Source organism: Anabas testudineus, chromosome 8, assembly GCF_900324465.2.
Source record: "Anabas testudineus chromosome 8, fAnaTes1.2, whole genome shotgun sequence".
NCBI lineage: Eukaryota > Metazoa > Chordata > Actinopteri > Anabantiformes > Anabantidae > Anabas > Anabas testudineus.
The window spans coordinates 6,717,009-6,737,281 of NC_046617.1; the positions used below are offsets into that span (position 1 = coordinate 6,717,009).

Here is a 20,273-nt window from a genome sequence, read left to right on the forward strand (position 1 = left end):
GGTCAGAAAATATTTTTATAGATTTTTGTGATGCATGTCAACAGTTTACACAGCAGCAGGTATAATAATAAAAATCTTAAGGTCGCTGTGGCTGCTCGGTTTATTCCCAGATGAACTTCAGAGACAGATCACCCAGTTTCTCCTGCAGAACTTTATCAATTCTTTCACTCTGAGCCACTGTAAAGATGTTCTTCCAGTCTCCAATCTGACCTGTAATAAAACAAAAGCTACAGCTGAAATCTGGTAACATATATCTATAACAAGTACATCAGTTATATTACATACATACCTTTCCGCAGGAATTTTCCACTGAACCTCTCTTCTGGTATAAACTCATAGTTTGCTTTTGAGTCTTTCTTCATGGTCTTGAATGTTGATTTTTCAACCACTTGTTCAATGGCCTCTTCACTGAGGTTTTTCCCTAAGAAACTGCAGATCTTAGTTACAGCCGTCTTCAGGTCCTAAAGGAGAAAAAGAGAACCAACAAAGAAAAGAACTTGACAAAGAATTGACTGAAGTATTTTTAAATCATCTACCCAAGAAAAACCTCATCTTACCAAAATCATGTCCTCGTATGTCAGGAAGAGGATGTTGTACTGGTCTTTCTTTAAATGCCATTCCCTGATGTGGTCAAACCAGGAAGATGATGGAACTGTTTAATTGTAAAACGTGTGAGATAAACAACAGTTGATTGGTGCAAAAGTCAATTTGCGAGTTTTGTGACACTCAACATGGAATTTAACGCAGTTTGGTCCCATGCCAGATTACTGCCAGATTACTGCCAGATTACTGCCAGATTAGTGCCAGGTTACTTGATTGCCCAACCTAAATGTACAATCGCGAGCAAGTCGGCAGATTTTTAAACTTTACTAACTTGCTTTTTGACATAGTTGGCAAATGATTTCTACCGGCTGTTGCCACACATCTGTGCTCCAGTTGTAATTATTGTGATAGTAATTGCTCAGTATGAATGAACACTACATGAACCACCCGGTAGAGTTAGGCAGAGTGGCAGTTCAACGCTACAGTGAATGGTGCGTAGTCTTTGGTTTAATGTTACTGTAGGTCACTGGGATGCTAGAGCCGATCCCAATTGAACCTGGATGACAAGACGAGAAGAGTAAGTGCAGTGTCAGTGTTTTAAAACTGTCTCCATTTCGCTGACTTACAGTGGTACTTTGGGGTTTGAGTGGGTTAAAAAAAAATACACAGCCACATAGATTTCAAATCCAGAAAGGGGATAAATAATAATAGTTTGGAAGCCTAAAATAATTTAGATCAAATTACAAGTATAAAAATGAATTCATAATTTACACATTGATGGGATCATTCCTTCTGCAGAGCTGAAAACAATCTGGGTTTAAAATAAAATATGTAATCTTTCTAATCCTTTCACTCATCAGACAGATGTCATATGAAATTGGATGACCATGAACTCTGATTATCACCATCACTCAGACTGTGGAGCTCACCGTTACCCTTCACAAACTGCTCCAAAAGCCATTCAAAGCTCTTGGGAGTCTCCAGGTCAGCAAAAGTACTGCTGAAGTGGTAATAGGAGACAATGTTGTCCTTAGGATTGCGCATCACATAGATGATCTAGAACAAAACAACAATCAGATAGTTCATACTAGTCTCTCGTCTTTTACAAATGTCATTCAAATACTTCATAACCTTATATCGTCTGTGTTTTTGCTCAGGGATAAACAATGTATGGAAGCCCATTCTTGCCAGAAAAACATTTGTGATTTCCAATATCCATCTTTTTACGAAATAAAAATATAGGTACAATATATAGCACAGTAGATTTATGATAAATACATTCATTCACATACATTCCCCAGCTAAATATTAGTTACTGAATAAACTCATAGATTATGTATATATTTTAATGCATATACATTGTGTAAATATTGTATATACTGTATATAGTTTTCCCTTTCTCTCTCTCTCTCTCTCTCTCTGCTCTTCCTGGCAGAAATAGGCTTCCATAAAATACAGACCTTTGCCTTCTTGTCCTTCAGTCCTGGAGGCATGAGAGCTGGGGTGAGGTGAGAAGAAAAGAGCCGTGGAGATGGTCGAAAATAATAATCTTCACGACCCTCCCTGTACTCCAGCCATGGCATCTGATCGTAGTTGTTTGGATATTCATTCAGACCCCCACCTAACTCACAGATGGAGATGATGATCTGCTGAGTCCATATAGTACCTGAAGAGGAGGACAAATCTATGAGTGACTCCGTTCACAACCAGGACAGTGAAGTATCAAAATACAAATAGTGTCATAGTAGTTTCACTGACCTGACTTTGGATAAGTGACAAGGAATATGTCACTGTCTCGTATTTCAAAGCTCTGCAGTGAATCGATGTACTCTGCAGTTGTTAAATTTTTAACAAAATTGAAGTTTTTATACCTGCACATATAGTCATTGATCTGCTCCATGTCAGTTCTGAGTGCCACTTAAAACTTTAACTTTGCTATAAAAATATTTGCGTCAGGACAATGGAGTAAAAGCTCACAGCTCTCAGGCGTCGTAGTTCGACTCTGAACTTAGCTTCACGCATGCGGACTTGAACTTTGCTTTATGTGTGTTGACTTGAACTTTGCTTCATGAATGTTGAATACAATGTTATCTCTGTTATCTCTAATTCGTTTTCTTTGGTCTTTGGTGTCCTCTTGGTTCGTTTTCGTTTCACACACAGAAAAATCCGAGCGAACCAGAACACGTCACTTTAAACTACGTGAGAACGTCCTCTCCGCTCATTGGTCAGATGTTTCTGCCCCTGGAACAGAAAAGTAAATACAGGAAGAAGGTGAAGTGTTGTGGACACTGTACGTTTGTGTGACAGCAGGGAGATGATTTTACAATAAATGTTAACGCAGATTGGTCATCATGTTGATTAATTTTACGTTACATCAGATCTGGTGTCTGTGAGACACTTCACCTCCTCACGTCTCCACGTTTGTCCTCAATTAATCAAACAGCATGTTTTTGGTGGGCAAACGAAAAAATAGGAAAATCTACACACTACCCAAAGTCCTCAAATCATGCGATTCATAGCGTTTGGTCCCGTGAAAGCACCCTTAAAAAACATAACTGTTGATAACTGAGATAGCTGTTGATGAACAAAGAAAAATATGGACAAACAAAAATGAACTCTAAACTTAATAACAAAAAAGGTTAGCACAGCTAAAAACTGTTGTACTAAAGAAAGAAGCAACACCATTGCCTTACTTTAGAATAGTTGAGTATCTGGAGCGTCAACAAATGGGGGTTTAACCAGAGACTCAATGGTGTTGCTTCTTTCTTTAGTACAACAGTTTCCTGTTTCATTTTGACTTTCAGTAAAGACAATACATTGACTAACTGCTTTTAGAGTTGTCTGTGTGCTAATTAGTTCATAGTACAGAAGCCACAAAATGGATTAGAAAACATTTTATTGAGTGTTTGATGCATGTCAACAGTTTACACAGCAGCAGGAGTGATAATAAAAATCTTAAGGTCGCTGTGGCTGCTCGGTTTATTCCCAGATGAACTTCAGAGACAGATCACCCAGTTTCTCCTGCAGAACTTTATCAACTCTTTCACTCTGAGCTGCAGTGAAGATGTTCTTCCAGTCTCCAATCTGACCTGTAATAACAACATAAAAGCTACAGCTGATATCTGGTCACATATATCTATAACAAGTACAGCAGTTGTATTACATACATTACCTTTGCGCATAAAGTTTCCACTCATTTTTTCTTGTGGTAGAAACTCATAGTTTGCTTTTGAGTCTTTCTTCATGGTCTTGAATGTTGATTTTTCAACCACTTGTTCAATGGCCTCTTCACTGAGGTTTTTCCCTAAGAAACTGCAGATCTTAGTTACAGCTGCCTTCAGGTCCTAAAGGAGAAACAGAAAAGAACTTGACAAAGAATTGACTGAAGTATTTTCAAATCAACAACTCAAGAAAAACCTCATCTTACCAAAATCATGTCCTCATAGGTCAGGAAGAGGATGTTGTACTGGTCTTTCTTTAAATGCCATTCCCTGATGTGGTCAAACCAGGATGATCCTGGAACTGTAGAATTGTAAAATGTATCAAGTGTATGTTGTAATATGTTATTCATCTTGAGCTTGGCTCCAAGATGGCAATGACAGTCCAATACTTTGGACTTAAATATTCCAAGGCCAATAAAGAGATTTCCATGCCATTCTGTATGCATGTATATTCTATATTTTGCAGTCATGCTGGCTAGAGGATAAATCCTAGAGTTTTTTAAGAAAACAAAACAAACATCATTAATAAGGATTGGCACAAATTGGGAAGATTTTTATGGTTTCCACAGTATGAATCCTATTGACTTTGACTATAATAGCAAAATGATATTAACATTTTCTTTTGATACAATGACCATATGTACACAATTAGCATAAATGACAAGTAGCAAATATTTTGATGCCTCACAATTAAGGAGACAACGCATTCTTCCTAATATAATATTTATTGATATCTAAATGTCTATAGGAGTCACATTTTGCTCTAGCCAAAGAAGATATTAAAACGATGCATGTGTGTTGAATTTGCAAATGTATATTACCATTTTGGACCTGTTGAAAATGTTTAACTTTTTGAGCCTTAAATTATTTAAAAACATCTCTTCGATGAAACTGCTGTGAAATTTCGACATTTAGTAATTTTCATATACGGTTACAAGCAAAATAGTTTAGTACCACTAGTTTAATTCAGCAGTAAGGTTTTTTTATGTGCTTATCATGTAGTTTTTATGATGGTAAACAGCTATGCCTGTCAAGTGAATGTAGTAAAGTTTATGTTCCTCTGAAATTTACTGTAGTGGATGTAAAACAAGAAAGAGATATACTAGAGTCCAAGTACCTTAAATATTTCTGCTACTAGAATAATATATCCATGACTTGACTCATGAAACACCAAATTAAACTTAAAAATATTATTTCTCTCCAATATGGCTACAACTCTGGCCTCATCAGGTGAGTTTCATTTAGAACTTGTCAGTATTGGACTCTGGTGTCTTTATCATCACTTCCCAGACTGTGGAGCTTCAGTATCTCACCGTTGCCCTTTAGATAATCCTCGAAAAAGCTCTCAAAGCTCTTTGGCTTCTCCAAAGCAGCAAAAGCACTGCAGAAGTGGTAATAGGAGACAATGTTGTCCTTAGCATTACGCATCACATAGACGATCTGACACAAAACAAACAACAATTAAAATACAAAATTTAACATCAATCAAATAATTGATTATTTCTTTTGCTTTATGTTTTTTAGGCTTTAAAAAATTAGGGAAACACATTCCTAACAGGAAAAAACCTAAATGGAATGCAAAATTATTCGAAAGTAAGTAACACATTAAACCTTAGTTAACCAGTGTCCTGTTATAATAAGTTATATTACATAACCTTTGCAGACAAAGGTTTCCACTAATTTTCCACTTGTGGTAGAAACTCTTTCTTCAGGGTCCTATTGTAAATGTAGATTTTTCACCTACTTCAATAGCTCCTTCACTAAGCTTTTTGCTCATACAAGAAGTAGTTTAAACCTTAAAAGTGTCTAATAACAGGGACATACTGTATGTTGTCACAATATAAATAAAGAGAAATGTTTTTTATTGTTACAGGATACTAAGCTAATTTAATTAAATTTAACAGCACAATTGTACATGCTGCATACAATGATAAATTGTTTTTTGGATTTTGGATTTACTTCAGGTTTTGTTAAAAAATAATATTAAAGTCACTGTCCTGTTTTCCCAGATAACAACAGGATAAGCAATGAGCTGACGTATTCTTGCACACAAGTGTGTCTATTCCATTTTCCAAATAGGGCAAAGCATTATGAAGCAAAATGATGTCAAACACATTCAATTTCAAGTATTGTTTTGCTAATAGAAAGTAAATTAACTTAACCTAATTAAAATCAGCATAATTGTTTTGAGGTTTTACAAGGACAGTGACATTTTTTCACAGCCCTACATCATAGCCTACCTATAGCTACTCTCAGCAAGAGTTGTACATTTAAGGTATTAGACCCTGGAGGCTATAACGTATAGCAGTGTCATGAGTGTTACAATAATTTATTCTCTCAAATTAAAAATACCTACAATATACTGTATATGTATTTTTTTTTTTTTATTCTTATTACCCATTGACATACTAACAAGATATTGTGCATGAAAAAAAATGATAAACCTATTTTGTGTATATTTTCTATAGCCTAACAAATTTCAAATATATCATTATTAACTTCCTCATTTAATTTTCCTTCCTGTCAGCATTGAGCGTCCATAAAATACAGACCTTTGCTTTTTTGTCCTTCAGTCCTAGAGGCATGAGAGCCGGGGTGAGGTGAGTAGCAAAGAGCCGGGTTGAGGGTCGCAAAGAATAATCTTCACGACCCTCTGTATATTCTAACCACGGCATCTGCTCCAAATTGTTTGGATATTCATTCAGTCCTCCACTTAACTCACAGATGGAGATAATGATCTGCTGAGTCCATATAGTGCCTGTGAGGAGACATTGTGGCAAATCTGATATTATCAGTGAATCTGTTCGCAGGTCAGTTATAGAAAATTTGAACAATTTGAAATTAGTTGTTTCACTGACCTGACTTTGGATAAGTGACAAGGAAAATGTCACTGTCTCGTATTTCAAAGCTCTGGAGTGAATCAATGTACTCTGCAGTTGTTAAACCAGTTGCAAAATTGTAGCTTTTGTACCTGCACATAAAATCGTTGATCTGCTCCATGGCAGTTCACACTAATACCTGCTAACAAGAGAAACGTTTGTATAGGGGATTGTCAAGAGGACAGTGGAAAAACTCACAGCTCTGTTACAGGAGCTGAACTCTGGACTTTGACTTGTGAGTGCTGGGTGTACACAGCCACTGATAGTAACCTGTAAAGATAACACTGAGCTCTTTTTAAACTGCACTGCTCAATAAAGGGAACACCTAATCATCACAGTAAAACACCAAGTCAGCTAAACTCTAGGGATATCAAACTGTTCATTTAGAAAGCACAAGTGATTGTGAATGAATTTTACCCGCCTTGTTGCAAATTAAAGTGAAATCAGAGAACGACCCCCAGAAATGTAATGGTTTTGCATGTGGTGGTCATTAGAAATGTTCAATTTAAATACTTTGTTCATCAAGATCTGTGATTTAAGCATTCCCTTCCCTTCCATGTATATTCGATTACTGGCAGTTAGTATACATTAAACTATCTTAATGATGATGTTTATGCTGTAATTTGATTACCATGCACGCGGATTACGTTTGACATATGAATGTGCAGTCAGCACGTGTAGAATAGAGAAAATTAGTAGCAGAGTAAACGAACTTGGACTCATTAAAGGCAGGAACAAGAAATATAAACTTGAATACATTCATGCAAACACAAACACAAAAACACAACACATGACGTTATGACATTTTACTAAATGTTTTCTGGAAAATGGACATATCAATTATTATTTAGCATTTTCATGTCTATGAGACATCAGGGTTAGAGATATAAGAAATGAAAAGTTAAAAATTAAAGTAGTAATAAAGTTACAGATCACTAAATCACTGAACTTAAACATATACTGGGCAAGAACAACGTATACAGGTAATGTCCTATCCAAGCAATTCTGGGACACAGTCATTGTCAGTCATTGTATTTGTACATTTCTAAAAGATAAAAAACAAAAGAAGAAATATTAATGAATCTGTGAGGCACCCTCCCCTTTTATAGGAGGAAGAAAATGCTACAGCCAAGATTTTTTAAAACAAGAAACGTGAGGAGGAAGAAGGAAACACCTGTTTGTTATTGAAGAAATCTGAATTTTATTTATTTCAATGTTTTAATGATAAAACCAATACGGAGCAGACAGAGCTGTACAAAAGCGGACGTTTTTTAAAGAAGTGTAATTTATCTATATTGATTTCCTTCTGAGACAAGATATGGCAACAATGCTTAAGGCATGTTGCCTGAGTCTTTTTCTTACTTTTTCTTGCCCCTGTAGATGTAATCATATAAATCACAGATTATACTGAGCGTGTTTTACTCTAGAGACAGTTCTCCTAAAATGAACAAATTGTAGTTTGTTAATTGAGAGTTACTCTTTTACACAGTACTGTTTTTCTTCCAGTTTTCCATCCACTTCATCAGACGGGATTTCCATTTCCTTCTCTGCTTCTTCCGTTTCTTCTCCCCAGGCTCTGGATAAAATGGTGTATCCAGGAGATCTTTGTTTTCATCTGATCTCGGGAGGCCTTCACACAGAGAGTCATGGATCTTCTGCCATGAATCCATCTCTGATTTCCAAAGTTCAGATCTGGCTCTAATGAACTGTGAAACTTCAGTTTCGGTGCCTTTAGCCAGAGTGATGCTGTCTTTACAGATAAAGAAGATATCCATTCCAAGGAAAAAAGCATTACCCGCAATACGACCGACCCTGGCTGACTTGGTGAGAGCAAGAGGCCCTTTGACTGCTGCCTGACCAATATCTGGGATGTCTGAGGCCACCCTGGGTACGTTCCGTAAAGCCTTACCTTCCTGGGCCACCACCTTACCAGCACTTACAATCAGATCTTCATTTTTCACCAACTTAAAAGCGGAGGCAGCATCAACCAATGAATCAATACCTTTTCCAATAACACCAGCTGTACAGAGCACCTTACCAACTCCCAGAGCCACATGTATCTCACTTGTTTCCCTGTTGATCACCTGGTCCAGACAGTCCTGGAGAGTCTGCACATCCTCTGTGAAGCTCTGAAAGACTTCACTGGCTTTCTTCTGGTGTTTACGATTAACTCCTATCTCTGTGGCAGTGGTAACAATGCTGTTGACTCCACTGGTGACTCCCAGCCCCATTCCAGTCATTGTCAGACCAAGAGACACTCCAGCCGTTACAGGAATTAAAGCCAAACCAACGATGGAAAGCACACCTCCAACTGCCCCTACTGAGCTGCCTGCCACACTGGAGATCTTAGCACCTTTATTCATGTTGTCCAGCTGCACAGCATTCTCCTCAAGCTCAGCCAGAAACTGCAGCATCCTGGGCTGTCGCTCACTGAACTTACTGATGAAGTCAGAACATGGTTCGTCCTGAAACAAGAAAACCATTCGGAAGGACTGGTTCATCCTGATGAATATAAAATTAAGGAAGAATAATGAAACACATGAAAATGACAGGTGCCAGCATGTTACTTCGAAAATGGAGAAAAGGATTGAACCAAAGAGGAGACATCTTCACCAAATGATGTGCTAAAGGAAAAAATGTTTCTAATTAATTCTGTCAATACATTGTTAACACTAATACCTGATTTCATCAAGCTGGTTAATGTGATCAAGCATCCTTTGAATGTCATCCTCAGAAAAACCCACGTCCAGGTCGACCACAGCTTCCACCATCATCTTTGGGGAAATCTCACCGAAGCAGCTGCAAAAGACACACACTCATGTCTTCTGGAACAGATTTTATTTGTTGTGCAAATGTGCATCATGTTCATTAAATTTCAGTTTACCTTTTCTCTAAGGAATCACAGATTGTCTTGGTGGTTTGTATGTATTTGTCCAGCTGGTACGACAGCACCTCCACGTTCTGAAGTCTGGGAAAGAAGAAGACTTTTGCATCTCTTTTAAACTCGAGGAGGTGAGGGCAGATCATTCGAGCAACAGTGATGACAAACTGAACATCTTTAAGGCTGAGCTCTTTGGGGAGAAGTAACACATTGTTGGTGAACACATGCAGAGAGGTGACTGCGAGCTTCTCCACTGCATCCAGGAAGCAGTCCAGCTTGTCCAGGCCTTCCAGAGTGTCCTTCAACACAGCGGCCAGCTCATTCTCCAGCTCTTTAAGCCTCGTGTCTGCAGTCACCGTGGTCACCTTGCTCTTCATATATTGCCAAAAGGCTTGACCTTTGCTCTCTGACTTGGTAACATGGTCAATGTTGAGGTTTATGCTGTCGGCCCTTTCTTTGATGTCCATCATCATATTTAATTCTGTCTCCCTTCGAAGCAGCCATTTAGAGATGCCCTCACAGAACCCCCTCACTGAGTTGATAAAGGTGATGGTATCTGTGGTGTAGCGGCACAGGGCCTCTTGTAGTTCCTGTCTGTAAGATAAAGAACATCAACCAGCAAGTGAATTTCAACACTTATTCACATAATCCAACAACCCTAATTTTGTTGTTTTTCCTATTTGGATAAACCCTCCACACTCTACACTGTCAAATTTTTAACTCATGTTCATTGTGTTTTTTTATTGCATTTACACAGTTGGATCAACAGATGTCACCAGAGTACATCTGATTTCACATGGTGTAGAAGGGTTCACATATTTTTGAGATCATCAAGAATTATTCTAGGATTTGATCATGATAATCTGGAGCACTCGTATTTTAAAGTGTGACAAACTGCATTTGTCGACTTTACCTAAAATCTTAAGGCAGCCCTTTGACTTGAGTTTTTAAGTTGAAACAAGTTAATTTTACAGTGTAGTAAAAGCAGAAGTCCTGCTTTCGATATCTGACTTAAGTAAATGTGCAAGTAGTCTGTTATCAAAAAAAATGGACTTCATGTATCTAAAGTAAATGTACTTTGGTCCCTGCGACTGATAAATCATTCAATGTGTACACAACATTGTACTGTTGTAGCCATCAGAGGGCCACTGGGTGGGGGAATGAAGAAAAAACTAAACTATCTTTATTTTCTATTCTATTATCTTCTGCTTTTTGTGAAATACTTTATTCATTTACCTTTTTAGGCCTGAAGCCAATAATTAAATGTAAAGTCAGAACTTTAGAAGACAATGTCTTTTGAACTAGTTACAACTAATGTCTGTAATAAGGGGCCCTAACAACGTTGTTTGAATTTACAGTAGGAATACAAGTTTTGTAGTACTCTATTTATTATATACTTTTAATTAAGTTAAATCCTAATTTGACAAGTAACTAGTACCTACAGTTGTCAAATAAATGATGTGTGGTGAAATATTCACACTTTCATTAGTATGTATAAAGCAAAATTACATAAATACCAAAGTAAAAATACTTCAAAATTGAAGAGTACTTAATTACAGGTATGGTATTCTATTACACAAAATCTACTCAGTTTCGTGCCACGGCTGATTTAACAAGTATTTAGGTTAAAGTAGCTTAAAATCTCTTTCTTTCTATTTTTTTCTTTTTTGACACTTCTCCTGACACTAACAAAGAAGCTGCACACGTGTTTCACCATGTTTCAAACTTTTAGTTTAGTTTAGACAGGATCCAACTTTACCTTGCTGTGGACATGTTGCTCCTCTGTGTAGGAAGCCTTTAGTTCCTTGTTTTGGGAGTTTCTGTCGCGTTGGATGTCTATGGATGAAATAACAGGGCACGATGGTGTATCTGATCGTGCTCTGTGCCACAGTTCACAGATCTGTTGAAAAAACTCCGGCTCGTCACAGCATTGTGTAGGTTTCGTTTTCATTTGTTCTCTGAACCGCACCCATTGTTTTCTTTTACTTATTCGTGCCTCTGCAGTCAACTGTGTTTGTTTATTTGACAGTGTGAACTGGGAAACGACAAACTCAGACCTGGTTGTTCTAATTTCATGATGCTACCCATCATGCATGCCCGCCAGGAAAAATAAAAGTAAGTTCTGTCTCCTTAAAGAAATAGTTTAACTTTGTGAAAATATCATTCTGGCTCAGAGATAAAGGTTGAAGACTCTTTTAAAACAGTGATGAATGATATTTTAAAAAAGGAGAAAAGAAGCAGGGAAAACCTCAATGACACTACAGATACTGGTAAACTGTTACTAATTGTGCTTTTCCACAAAGGTCAGTGAGCAAACAGGAGTTTAGAAATGTGCCTGATTTAAGTAGAATTGAAAATGAAATACATGTTTTTATATTTTTTCTTTTGTTGAGAAAATGGTTTAGTATGCGTGATATGACAGATGAGTGACAAAAAACACTAAAACAACAAACACAAGAAGAATGTGCTTATGTGAGCCATACCTCACCAAAAATAAGTTTTCAGAGGATCAACGATCAAGAATTGCTGATTTACATAAAACAACACAAAGGAAGCCGCTGCTTACTAAAAAGAACATTGCTGAATGCCTGAAGTTTGAGAAAGCCCACATTGACACTCCACGGCATTATTGTCAAAATGGTTTGTGGGCTGATAAAACTAAGAATGAACTATTTGGAAAGAACACACAGGACTACATCTGGCATATAAGTATACTGCCATACTGGTAAGTATAGTACGTAAACACCATGATCTGGGTCTGCTTCACTGCATCAGGGCCTGGCCAGCTTGCAGTGATTGGAGGGAAGATAAATTCCCAAGTGTATTTTAGGCACAAAAGTAATTGTAGTTGGTTAATTGAGAGTTACTCTTTTACACAGTACTCTTTTCTTCCAGTTTTCCATGCACTTCATCAGACGGGATTTCCATTTCCTTCTCTGCTTCTTCCGTTTCTTCTCCCCAGGCTCTGGATAAAATGGTGTATCCAGGAGATCTTTGTTTTCATCTGATCTCGGGAGGCCTTCACACAGAGAGTCATGGATCTTCTGCCATGAATCCATCTCTGATTTCCAAAGTTCAGATCTGGCTCTAATTAATTGCGACAATTTAGTTTCGGTGCCTTTGGCCAGACTGATGCTGTCTTTACAGATAAAGAAGATATCCATGCCAACGAAAAGAGCATTGACCGCAATGAAACTGGTCCTGGCCTCAATGAAACCGGCCCTGGCTGACTTGGTGGGAGCAAGAGGCCCTTTGACTGCTGCCTGACCGTTCCTTTCCCTGCCTTCCTTGGCCACCACATTACCAGCACTTACAATCTTATCTTTACTTTTCAGCGACTTAAAATCGGAGGCAGCATCAACAAATGTATCAATACGTTTTACCACACCACGAGTTTTACGGAGCATCTTGCCTATTTTTAGAGCCACATATATTGCCAAAAGGCTTGACCTTTGCTCTCGGACTTGGTAACATGGTCAATGTTGAGGTTTATGCTGTCGGCCCTTTCTTTGATGTCTATCATCATGATTAACTCTATTACCCTCCAAAGCAGCCATTTAGAGTTGACCTCACAGAACCCCGTCACTGAGTTGATAAAGGTGATGGTATCTGTGGTGTAGCGGCACAGGGCTTCTTGTAGTTCCTGTCTGTAAGATAAAGAACATCAACCAGCTAGTGAATTTCAACACTTATTCAAATAATCCAATATCCCTAATATGTTGTTTTTTGAATTTGGCTTAACCCTCCACACTCTACACTCTCAAACTTTTAACTCATGTACAGTTGGATCAACAGATGTCACCAGAGTACATCTGATTTCACATGGTGTAGAAGTGTTCATATGTGAGATCATCAAGAAATATCCTAGGATTTGATCATAATCATCTGCAGCACTATATAATTTGGTGACTTTACCTGAAATCTTAAGGCAGCCCAATTTGAAACAAATTAAATTTACAGTGTAGTAAAAGAAGTCGTGCTTTCAATATCTGACTTAAGTAAATGTGCAAGTAGTCTTTCAAAAGTAAAAGTACTTTGGTCCCTGCGACTGATAAATCATTCAATGTGTACACAACATTGTACTGTTGTAGCCATCAGAGGGCCACTGGGTGGGGGAATGAAGAAAAAACAAAACTATCTTTATTTTCTATTCTATTATCTATTGCTTTTTGTGAAATACTTTATTCATTTACCGTTTTCGGCCTGAAGCTAATAATAAAATGTAAAGTGAGAACTTTAGAAGACAATGTCTTTTGAACTATTTACTAATGTCTGTGACAAGGGGCCCTAACAACAATGTTTGAATTTACAGTAGGAATACAAGTTTTGTAGTACTGTATTTATTATATACTTTTCATTAAGTTAAATCCTAATTTGACAAGTAACTAGTACCCACACTTGTCAAATAAATGATGTGTGGTGAAATATTCCCACTTTCATTAGTATGTATAAAGCAAAATTACATAAATACCAAAGTAAAAATACTTCAAAATTGAACAGTACTTACTAAGGTATGGTATTCTAATACACAAAATCTACTCAGTTACTTGCCACGGCTGATTTAACAAGTACTTAGTTGAGTTTAGGTAGCTTAAAATCTGTTTCTTTCTTTCTTTGATATTTTGTACATTTAAAGACATCTGACACTAACAGAGAAGCTGCACACGTGTTTCACAGTGTTTCAAACTTTTAGTTTAGTTTAGACAGGATCCAACTTTACCTTGCTGTGGACATGTTGCTCCTCTTTGTAGGAATCCTTCAGTTCCTTGTTTTGGGAGTTTCTGTTTATGGATTAAACAACTTAGGCTCGTCACGACATTGTGTTAGCTTTCGTTTTCATTTGTTCTCTGAACAGCATGCATTGTTTTCTGTTACTTATTCATGCCTCCACAGTCAACTGAGTCGGTTTATCTGACAGTGTGAGTTGGGAAAGGACAAACTCACACACCATTGTTCTGAATTCCTGATGCTACCTTCACGTACTGTCGGAAATATTCTCGAAACCGATTACATGCCCACCAACAAAAATAAAATTAAAGAAATAGTGTCTCCTTAAAGAAATAGTTTCACTTTGTAAAAATATAATCTGGCTCAGAGATAAAGAGGGGTGAATCTTTTGAAACAGTGATGAATGATATATTTTAAAAGAGGAGAAAAAAAGAAGGTAAAACCTTAATGACACAACAGATACTGGTAAACTGTTACTAATTATGCTGTTCTGCAAAGGCCAGTGATCACATCAAGCAAATAGAAGTTTAGAAATGTGCCTGATTTAAATAGAATTGAGAATAAAATACACTAATATTTTTTGTTTTGCTGAGAAAATGGTTTAGTATACTTGATATGACAGACGAGTGTAGATTACAGTATTTGTTTACATGCTGTGTAGGACTTTTGCCATCACTCACTTTATGTTGGATGCTGTCCATCAATGTCTAAATGCCTTTCTCTGTGTATGTATGCACAGTGGATTAAGTTTTAAGATTTAAATTATTTTTCCCTTTCTCTGAAGGTGATGTAATCATTGTCCTGTAAGCCCAGTGCAACTTGGCACCTTAGCGTGTGTGAGATGTAAATTAAGTGTATTCATTTATTCATTCAAGTTATATGTGCTTATTGCTTGGAAACAAGCATCCAAACCTTATTTTTTCCCACGGGCGATCTCTTGATCTGTGTTTAAGGGGTTTTGCCTAAGGACCCCTACTGGAGGTAGGCCACAGCCTAGGTAGGATCCTACTACTGCACTATCCATTGCAAATGGACGACACAAAAATCTGTCCAGCACAGATCTTTTTGTGTATCCCTTGGGAGCCAGTGCCCAGTGTAAACCACAATTTTCCTGTGCTTCACGTGTGTAACCAAAAGATACACATGCACCTATGAAGAGACACACAAAGACACCCCCCATCTATTAAAAATTAAAAACTGCGTAATCATTATTACTCATTGAGTGCTGACGGCAAGAGAGCCGGGGTGAGGTGAGAAGCAAAGAGCCGTGGGGAGGGTCGCAAAGAATAATCTTCACGACCCTCCGTATATTCTAACCACGGCATCTGCTCCAAATTGTTTGAATATTCATTCAGTCCTCCACTTAACTCACAGAAGAAGATAATGATCTGCTGAGTCCTTATAGTGCCTGTGAGGAGAAATTGTGGCAAATCTGAGATTATCAGTGAATCTGTTCCTAGGACAGTCATAGAAAATTTGAGTTGTTTCACTGACCTGACTTTGTATAAGTGACCAGGGAAAATGTCACTGTCTCGTATTTCAAAGCTCTGGAGTGAATCAATGTACTCTGCAGTTGTTAAACCAGTTGCAAAATTGTAGCTTTTGTACCTGCACATAAAATCGTTGATCTGCTCCATGGCAGTTCACAATAATACCTGCTAACAAGAGAAACATTTGCATATGGCAGGGGTCACTAACAACGCGGACCGTGGTCCGGATCCGGACCCAGAAGCTGTCCCATACGGACCCGGAGCTACAGACCAAACCGAACGTTTTGATGCCAAATCTAGCGGGACACGTTAATTTTAATCGGCGCAGCTATTTCGGTCTTTACGGTAGTTATTTAGTGGACTCGATAACGCATTGGCCAATTGAATGCGAGTCAAGCAATCCCACGTGACTTCACTTAGCCAATCGATTGTGTGGATCACAGGCGGTAAAATTAGCGACACAACAGTAGATGAGAGAAAATTCAAGGTTGGAAAGAAATTAATAAAGAAAGACGATGATAACAGACAGAGAGGAGAGATACAGACGACAGAGAGGAGAGAGATACAGACGACAGAGAGGAGAGATACAGACGACAGAGAGGAGAGATACAGACGAAAGAGAGGAGAGATACAGACGAAAGAGAGGAGAGATACAGACGAAAGAGAGGAGAGACACAGACGACAGAGAGGAGAGATACAGACGACAGAGAGGAGAGAGATACAGACGACAGAGAGGAGAGATACAGACGACAGAGAGGAGAGAGACAGACGACAGACAGGAGAGAGACAGACGACAGAGAGGAGAGAGATACAGACGACAGAGAGGAGAGAGACAGACGACATAGAGGAGAGATACAGACGACAGAGAGGAGAGATACAGACGACAGAGAGGAGAGAGACAGACGACATAGAGGAGAGAGACAGACGACAGAGAGGAGAGATACAGACGACATAGAGGAGAGATACAGACGACATAGAGGAGAGAGCTAAAGACTACAGACAGGAGAGATACAGACGACAGAGAGGAGAGATACAGACGACAGAGAGGAGAGATACAGACGACAGAGAGGAGAGAGACAGACGACAGAGAGGAGAGAGACAGACGACATAGAGGAGAGATACAGACGACATAGAGGAGAGATACAGACGACAGAGAGGAGAGTGACAGACGACATAGAGGAGAGATACAGACGACAGAGAGGAGAGAGATACAGACGACAGAGAGGAGAGAGATACAGACGACAGAGAGGAGAGAGACAGACGACAGAGAGGAGAGATACAGACGACATAGAGGAGAGATACAGACGACAGACAGGAGAGATACAGACGACAGAGAGGAGAGACACAGACGACAGAGAGGAGAGATACAGACGACAGAGAGGAGAGAGACAGACGACAGAGAGGAGAGAGACAGACGACAGAGAGGAGAGATACAGACGACAGACAGGAGAGATACAGACGACAGAGAGGAGAGAGATACAGACGACAGAGAGGAGAGATACAGACGACAGAGAGGAGAGATACAGACGACAGAGAGGAGAGTGACAGACGACATAGAGGAGAGATACAGACGACAGAGAGGAGAGAGACAGACGACATAGAGGAGAGATACAGACGACAGAGAGGAGAGATACAGACGACAGAGAGGAGAGTGACAGACGACATAGAGGAGAGATACAGACGACAGAGAGGAAAGAGATACAGACGACAGACAGGAGAGATACAGACGACAGAGAGGAGAGTGACAGACGACATAGAGGAGAGATACAGACGACAGAGAGGAGAGATACAGACGACAGAGAGGAGAGTGACAGACGACATAGAGGAGAGATACAGACGACAGAGAGGAGAGAGACAGACGACAGAGAGGAGAGATACATACGACAGAGAGCAGAGATACAGACGACAGAGAGGAGAGAGATACAGACGACAGAGAGGAGAGAGATACAGACGACAGACAGGAGAGATACAGACGACAGAGAGGAGAGAGACAGACGACAGAGAGGAGAGATACAGACGACAGAGAGGAGAGATACAGACGACAGAGAGGAGAGTGACAGACGACATAGAGGAGAGAGACATAGACGACAGAGAGGAGAGATACAGACGACAGAGAGGAGAGATACAGACGACAGAGAGGAGAGAGACAGACGACAGAGAGGAGAGAGACATAGACGACAGAGAGGAGAGATACAGACGACAGAGAAGAAAGTTGATAAAAGGACGTTGAGACAGCAAAGAGTTTTTAATTCAGAATAGACAGAATCCTTTTTGGTCATATTACCCACTGGGAGAAAACTGTCTTGTCAAACAGTATTATGAGACCAAACACAAAGGTTTTGAACACACATACCCACTCAAATCTGAAGTGCGATCACAGAAAGTTGCTAGTCTCAGAGCCCAGTATGACCAGTCCACCAGGATCTGGAGCCACATGCTCAGTTTGATGTTACATAATAAATTTGTCAAAAGGTTTTTGAATTGTACTGAATTAATTTAATTTGACAGTAAAGTATTGATTACATGCAGGCGACTTAATAATATGTTGCAGTAAATAGTTAGACATTATAATCTTCTGGACCTTTGCTTGTAAAAATATTGTGTAACCGGACCTCTTTACATTTTAGTTGAATACCCCTGGCATAGGGGATTGTCAAGAGGAAAATGGAAAAACTCACAGCTCTGTTACAGGAGCTGAGCTCTGGACTTTGACTTGTGAGTGCTGGGTGTACACAGCCACTGATAGTAACCTGTAAAGATAACACTGATCTCTTTTTAAAACTTCACTGCTCCATAAAGGGAACACTTAATCATCTTACTTACTTACTTAGATCTGTGATTTAAGCATTCCCTTTCCTTCCATGTATATTCGATTACTTGCACTTAGTATACATTAAACTAAATTAAAAAATTTAAATTAGTAATAGAGTAAATGAACTTGGACTCATTAAAGGCAGGAACAAGAAATATAAACTTGAATACATATATACACGTTTCTTTTTACAGTAGTGTATTAGTAATTGGTTCATGCAACAGAAACACAACATGTGACATTATGACATTTAACAAAATACTTTCTGGAAAATGGACATATTGATTATTATTTAGCATTTTCATGTCTAGGCACCCTCCCTTTTTATAGGATGAGGGGAATGCTACAGCCAAGATTTGTAAAACAAGAAACATGTGAGGAAGGAAACACCTGAGCTGTGGAATAGGGACAAAAAAAATTTATTGAAACAATAGTTAACAATGAACAATAACATTTGTTATTGAAGAAATCTGAATTTTATTTATTTCAATGTTTTAATTATAAAACCAATACCAATAATTTTTCTATATTGATTTCCTTCTGGGACAAGATGTGGAAGACTGGCAACAATGTTTAAGGCACGTCACTTGAGTCTGCAGGGGCCCAGTAGAGGGCCTACAAACAATGATCTGCTTCAGTCCAGATAGTAATTCATGAAAATACTGTCTGAGTATGATTGAAATGTTTGGTTATGACAGGTGGAATAATTAACTCAGCTCAATAAACTGTTTTATTTTCTTATTTCTTTTTCTTTTTTTTTTTTTGTTTAGTATGATTTTCTGATTATTTGTGGTCATTATTTCAAGATCACTGAGTGCAAAAAAATAATAACAAGACAATGATACATTTTCACAGACTTCTCTGTCAATAGTCAGTGGTCCAATGAAAATAGTCAATGTCAAAATCACAAGACAATTAATAGATGTACATTGATCATTAATGCAGTTCACCATATAACGAACCCTTCTTTAAAATGATGAGGCGTTAAAATATTATATACATTATCTGACGGATTTAGATTTCAGTCATGAGTATTAACAAATATAATGTTCCTAAAATAATAACACAAAAAAAATCTGATCTTTCATGTCGTTATTGAGAACAACCATAAAAACCTCATAGTTTTTCTTGTTGGAAAAAATGAGTAGAGACTAGAGCTACTTTGACTGACAGAAAACACTCAAACTTTTTAAGTTTGCTCCACACAAGAAGAATGTGTCTGTGTTCTATAACTCACCAGAAAAGAGTTTTCAGAGGATCTACGATCAAGAAATGTTGATTTACATTAAGCTGCAAAAGGTTAAAAAGTGATGTCAAAGACTTTAGAAATTCACCAGTGTATTTGAAGGCATAATTGGAACTGGCTAACATCTGAGAAAAACATTTAGCAAGCAGGGTGTCTATGGCAGGACACCATGAAGGAACTGCTTACTAAAAACAACATTGCTGCACTCCTGAAGTTTGAGAAAGAGCAGATTGACACATGCACGGAAGTATTGGCAAAATGTTTTGTGGGCTAATAAGAATACACTTAATACACAATAATAAGAATATATTATTTGGAAAGAATACACAGTACTGCACCTGGGATATAAGTATACCACCATACTGGTAAGTATAATACATAAACACCATGATCTGGGTCTGCTTCGCTGCATCATAGCCTGGCCAGCTTGCAGTGATTGGGGGGGAGATAAATTCCCAAGTTTATCAGTTTAA

General features: G+C 38.3%; 3 protein-coding genes across 6 annotated transcripts; all 3 read right to left on the reverse strand.

Moving 5' to 3' along the window:
* Positions 1-4: 4 nt before the first annotated feature.
* Positions 5-2,550, reverse strand: LOC113158726 (amine sulfotransferase-like). 3 transcript variants are annotated; one of them, XM_026354875.1, is made up of 6 exons: positions 2,415-2,550; positions 2,004-2,209; positions 1,473-1,599; positions 558-652; positions 290-461; positions 5-210 (listed from the first exon to the last, which is right to left on the reverse strand). In XM_026354875.1, the coding sequence occupies exons 1-6, from the start codon at positions 2,428-2,430 to the stop codon at positions 101-103; spliced, it is 726 nt and encodes a 241-aa protein (XP_026210660.1). In that variant the 5' UTR covers positions 2,431-2,550; the 3' UTR covers positions 5-100. The 3 variants fall into 3 exon arrangements, with proteins under 3 accessions (XP_026210660.1, XP_026210651.1, XP_026210642.1); XM_026354866.1 differs by having other exon boundaries at positions 1,479-1,599; positions 2,302-2,550; XM_026354857.1 differs by having other exon boundaries at positions 2,302-2,550.
* Positions 2,551-3,428: 878 nt separating this feature from the next.
* LOC113158760 (amine sulfotransferase-like) lies at positions 3,429-6,798 on the reverse strand. The gene is made up of 6 exons (XM_026354944.1): positions 6,623-6,798; positions 6,317-6,522; positions 5,078-5,204; positions 3,971-4,065; positions 3,716-3,887; positions 3,429-3,632 (listed from the first exon to the last, which is right to left on the reverse strand). The coding sequence occupies exons 1-6, from the start codon at positions 6,762-6,764 to the stop codon at positions 3,523-3,525; spliced, it is 852 nt and encodes a 283-aa protein (XP_026210729.1). The 5' UTR covers positions 6,765-6,798; the 3' UTR covers positions 3,429-3,522.
* A 1,193-nt stretch (positions 6,799-7,991) lies between these two features.
* Positions 7,992-14,309, reverse strand: LOC113170798. Of its 2 annotated transcripts, none has more exons than XM_026373177.1 (4): positions 14,245-14,309; positions 9,528-10,118; positions 9,323-9,442; positions 7,992-9,145 (listed from the first exon to the last, which is right to left on the reverse strand). In XM_026373177.1, the coding sequence occupies exons 1-4, from the start codon at positions 14,256-14,258 to the stop codon at positions 8,125-8,127; spliced, it is 1,746 nt and encodes a 581-aa protein (XP_026228962.1). In that variant the 5' UTR covers positions 14,259-14,309; the 3' UTR covers positions 7,992-8,124. The 2 variants fall into 2 exon arrangements, with proteins under 2 accessions (XP_026228962.1, XP_026228877.1); XM_026373092.1 differs by lacking the exon at positions 14,245-14,309 and adding an exon at positions 11,284-11,362.
* Positions 14,310-20,273: the final 5,964 nt, after the last annotated feature.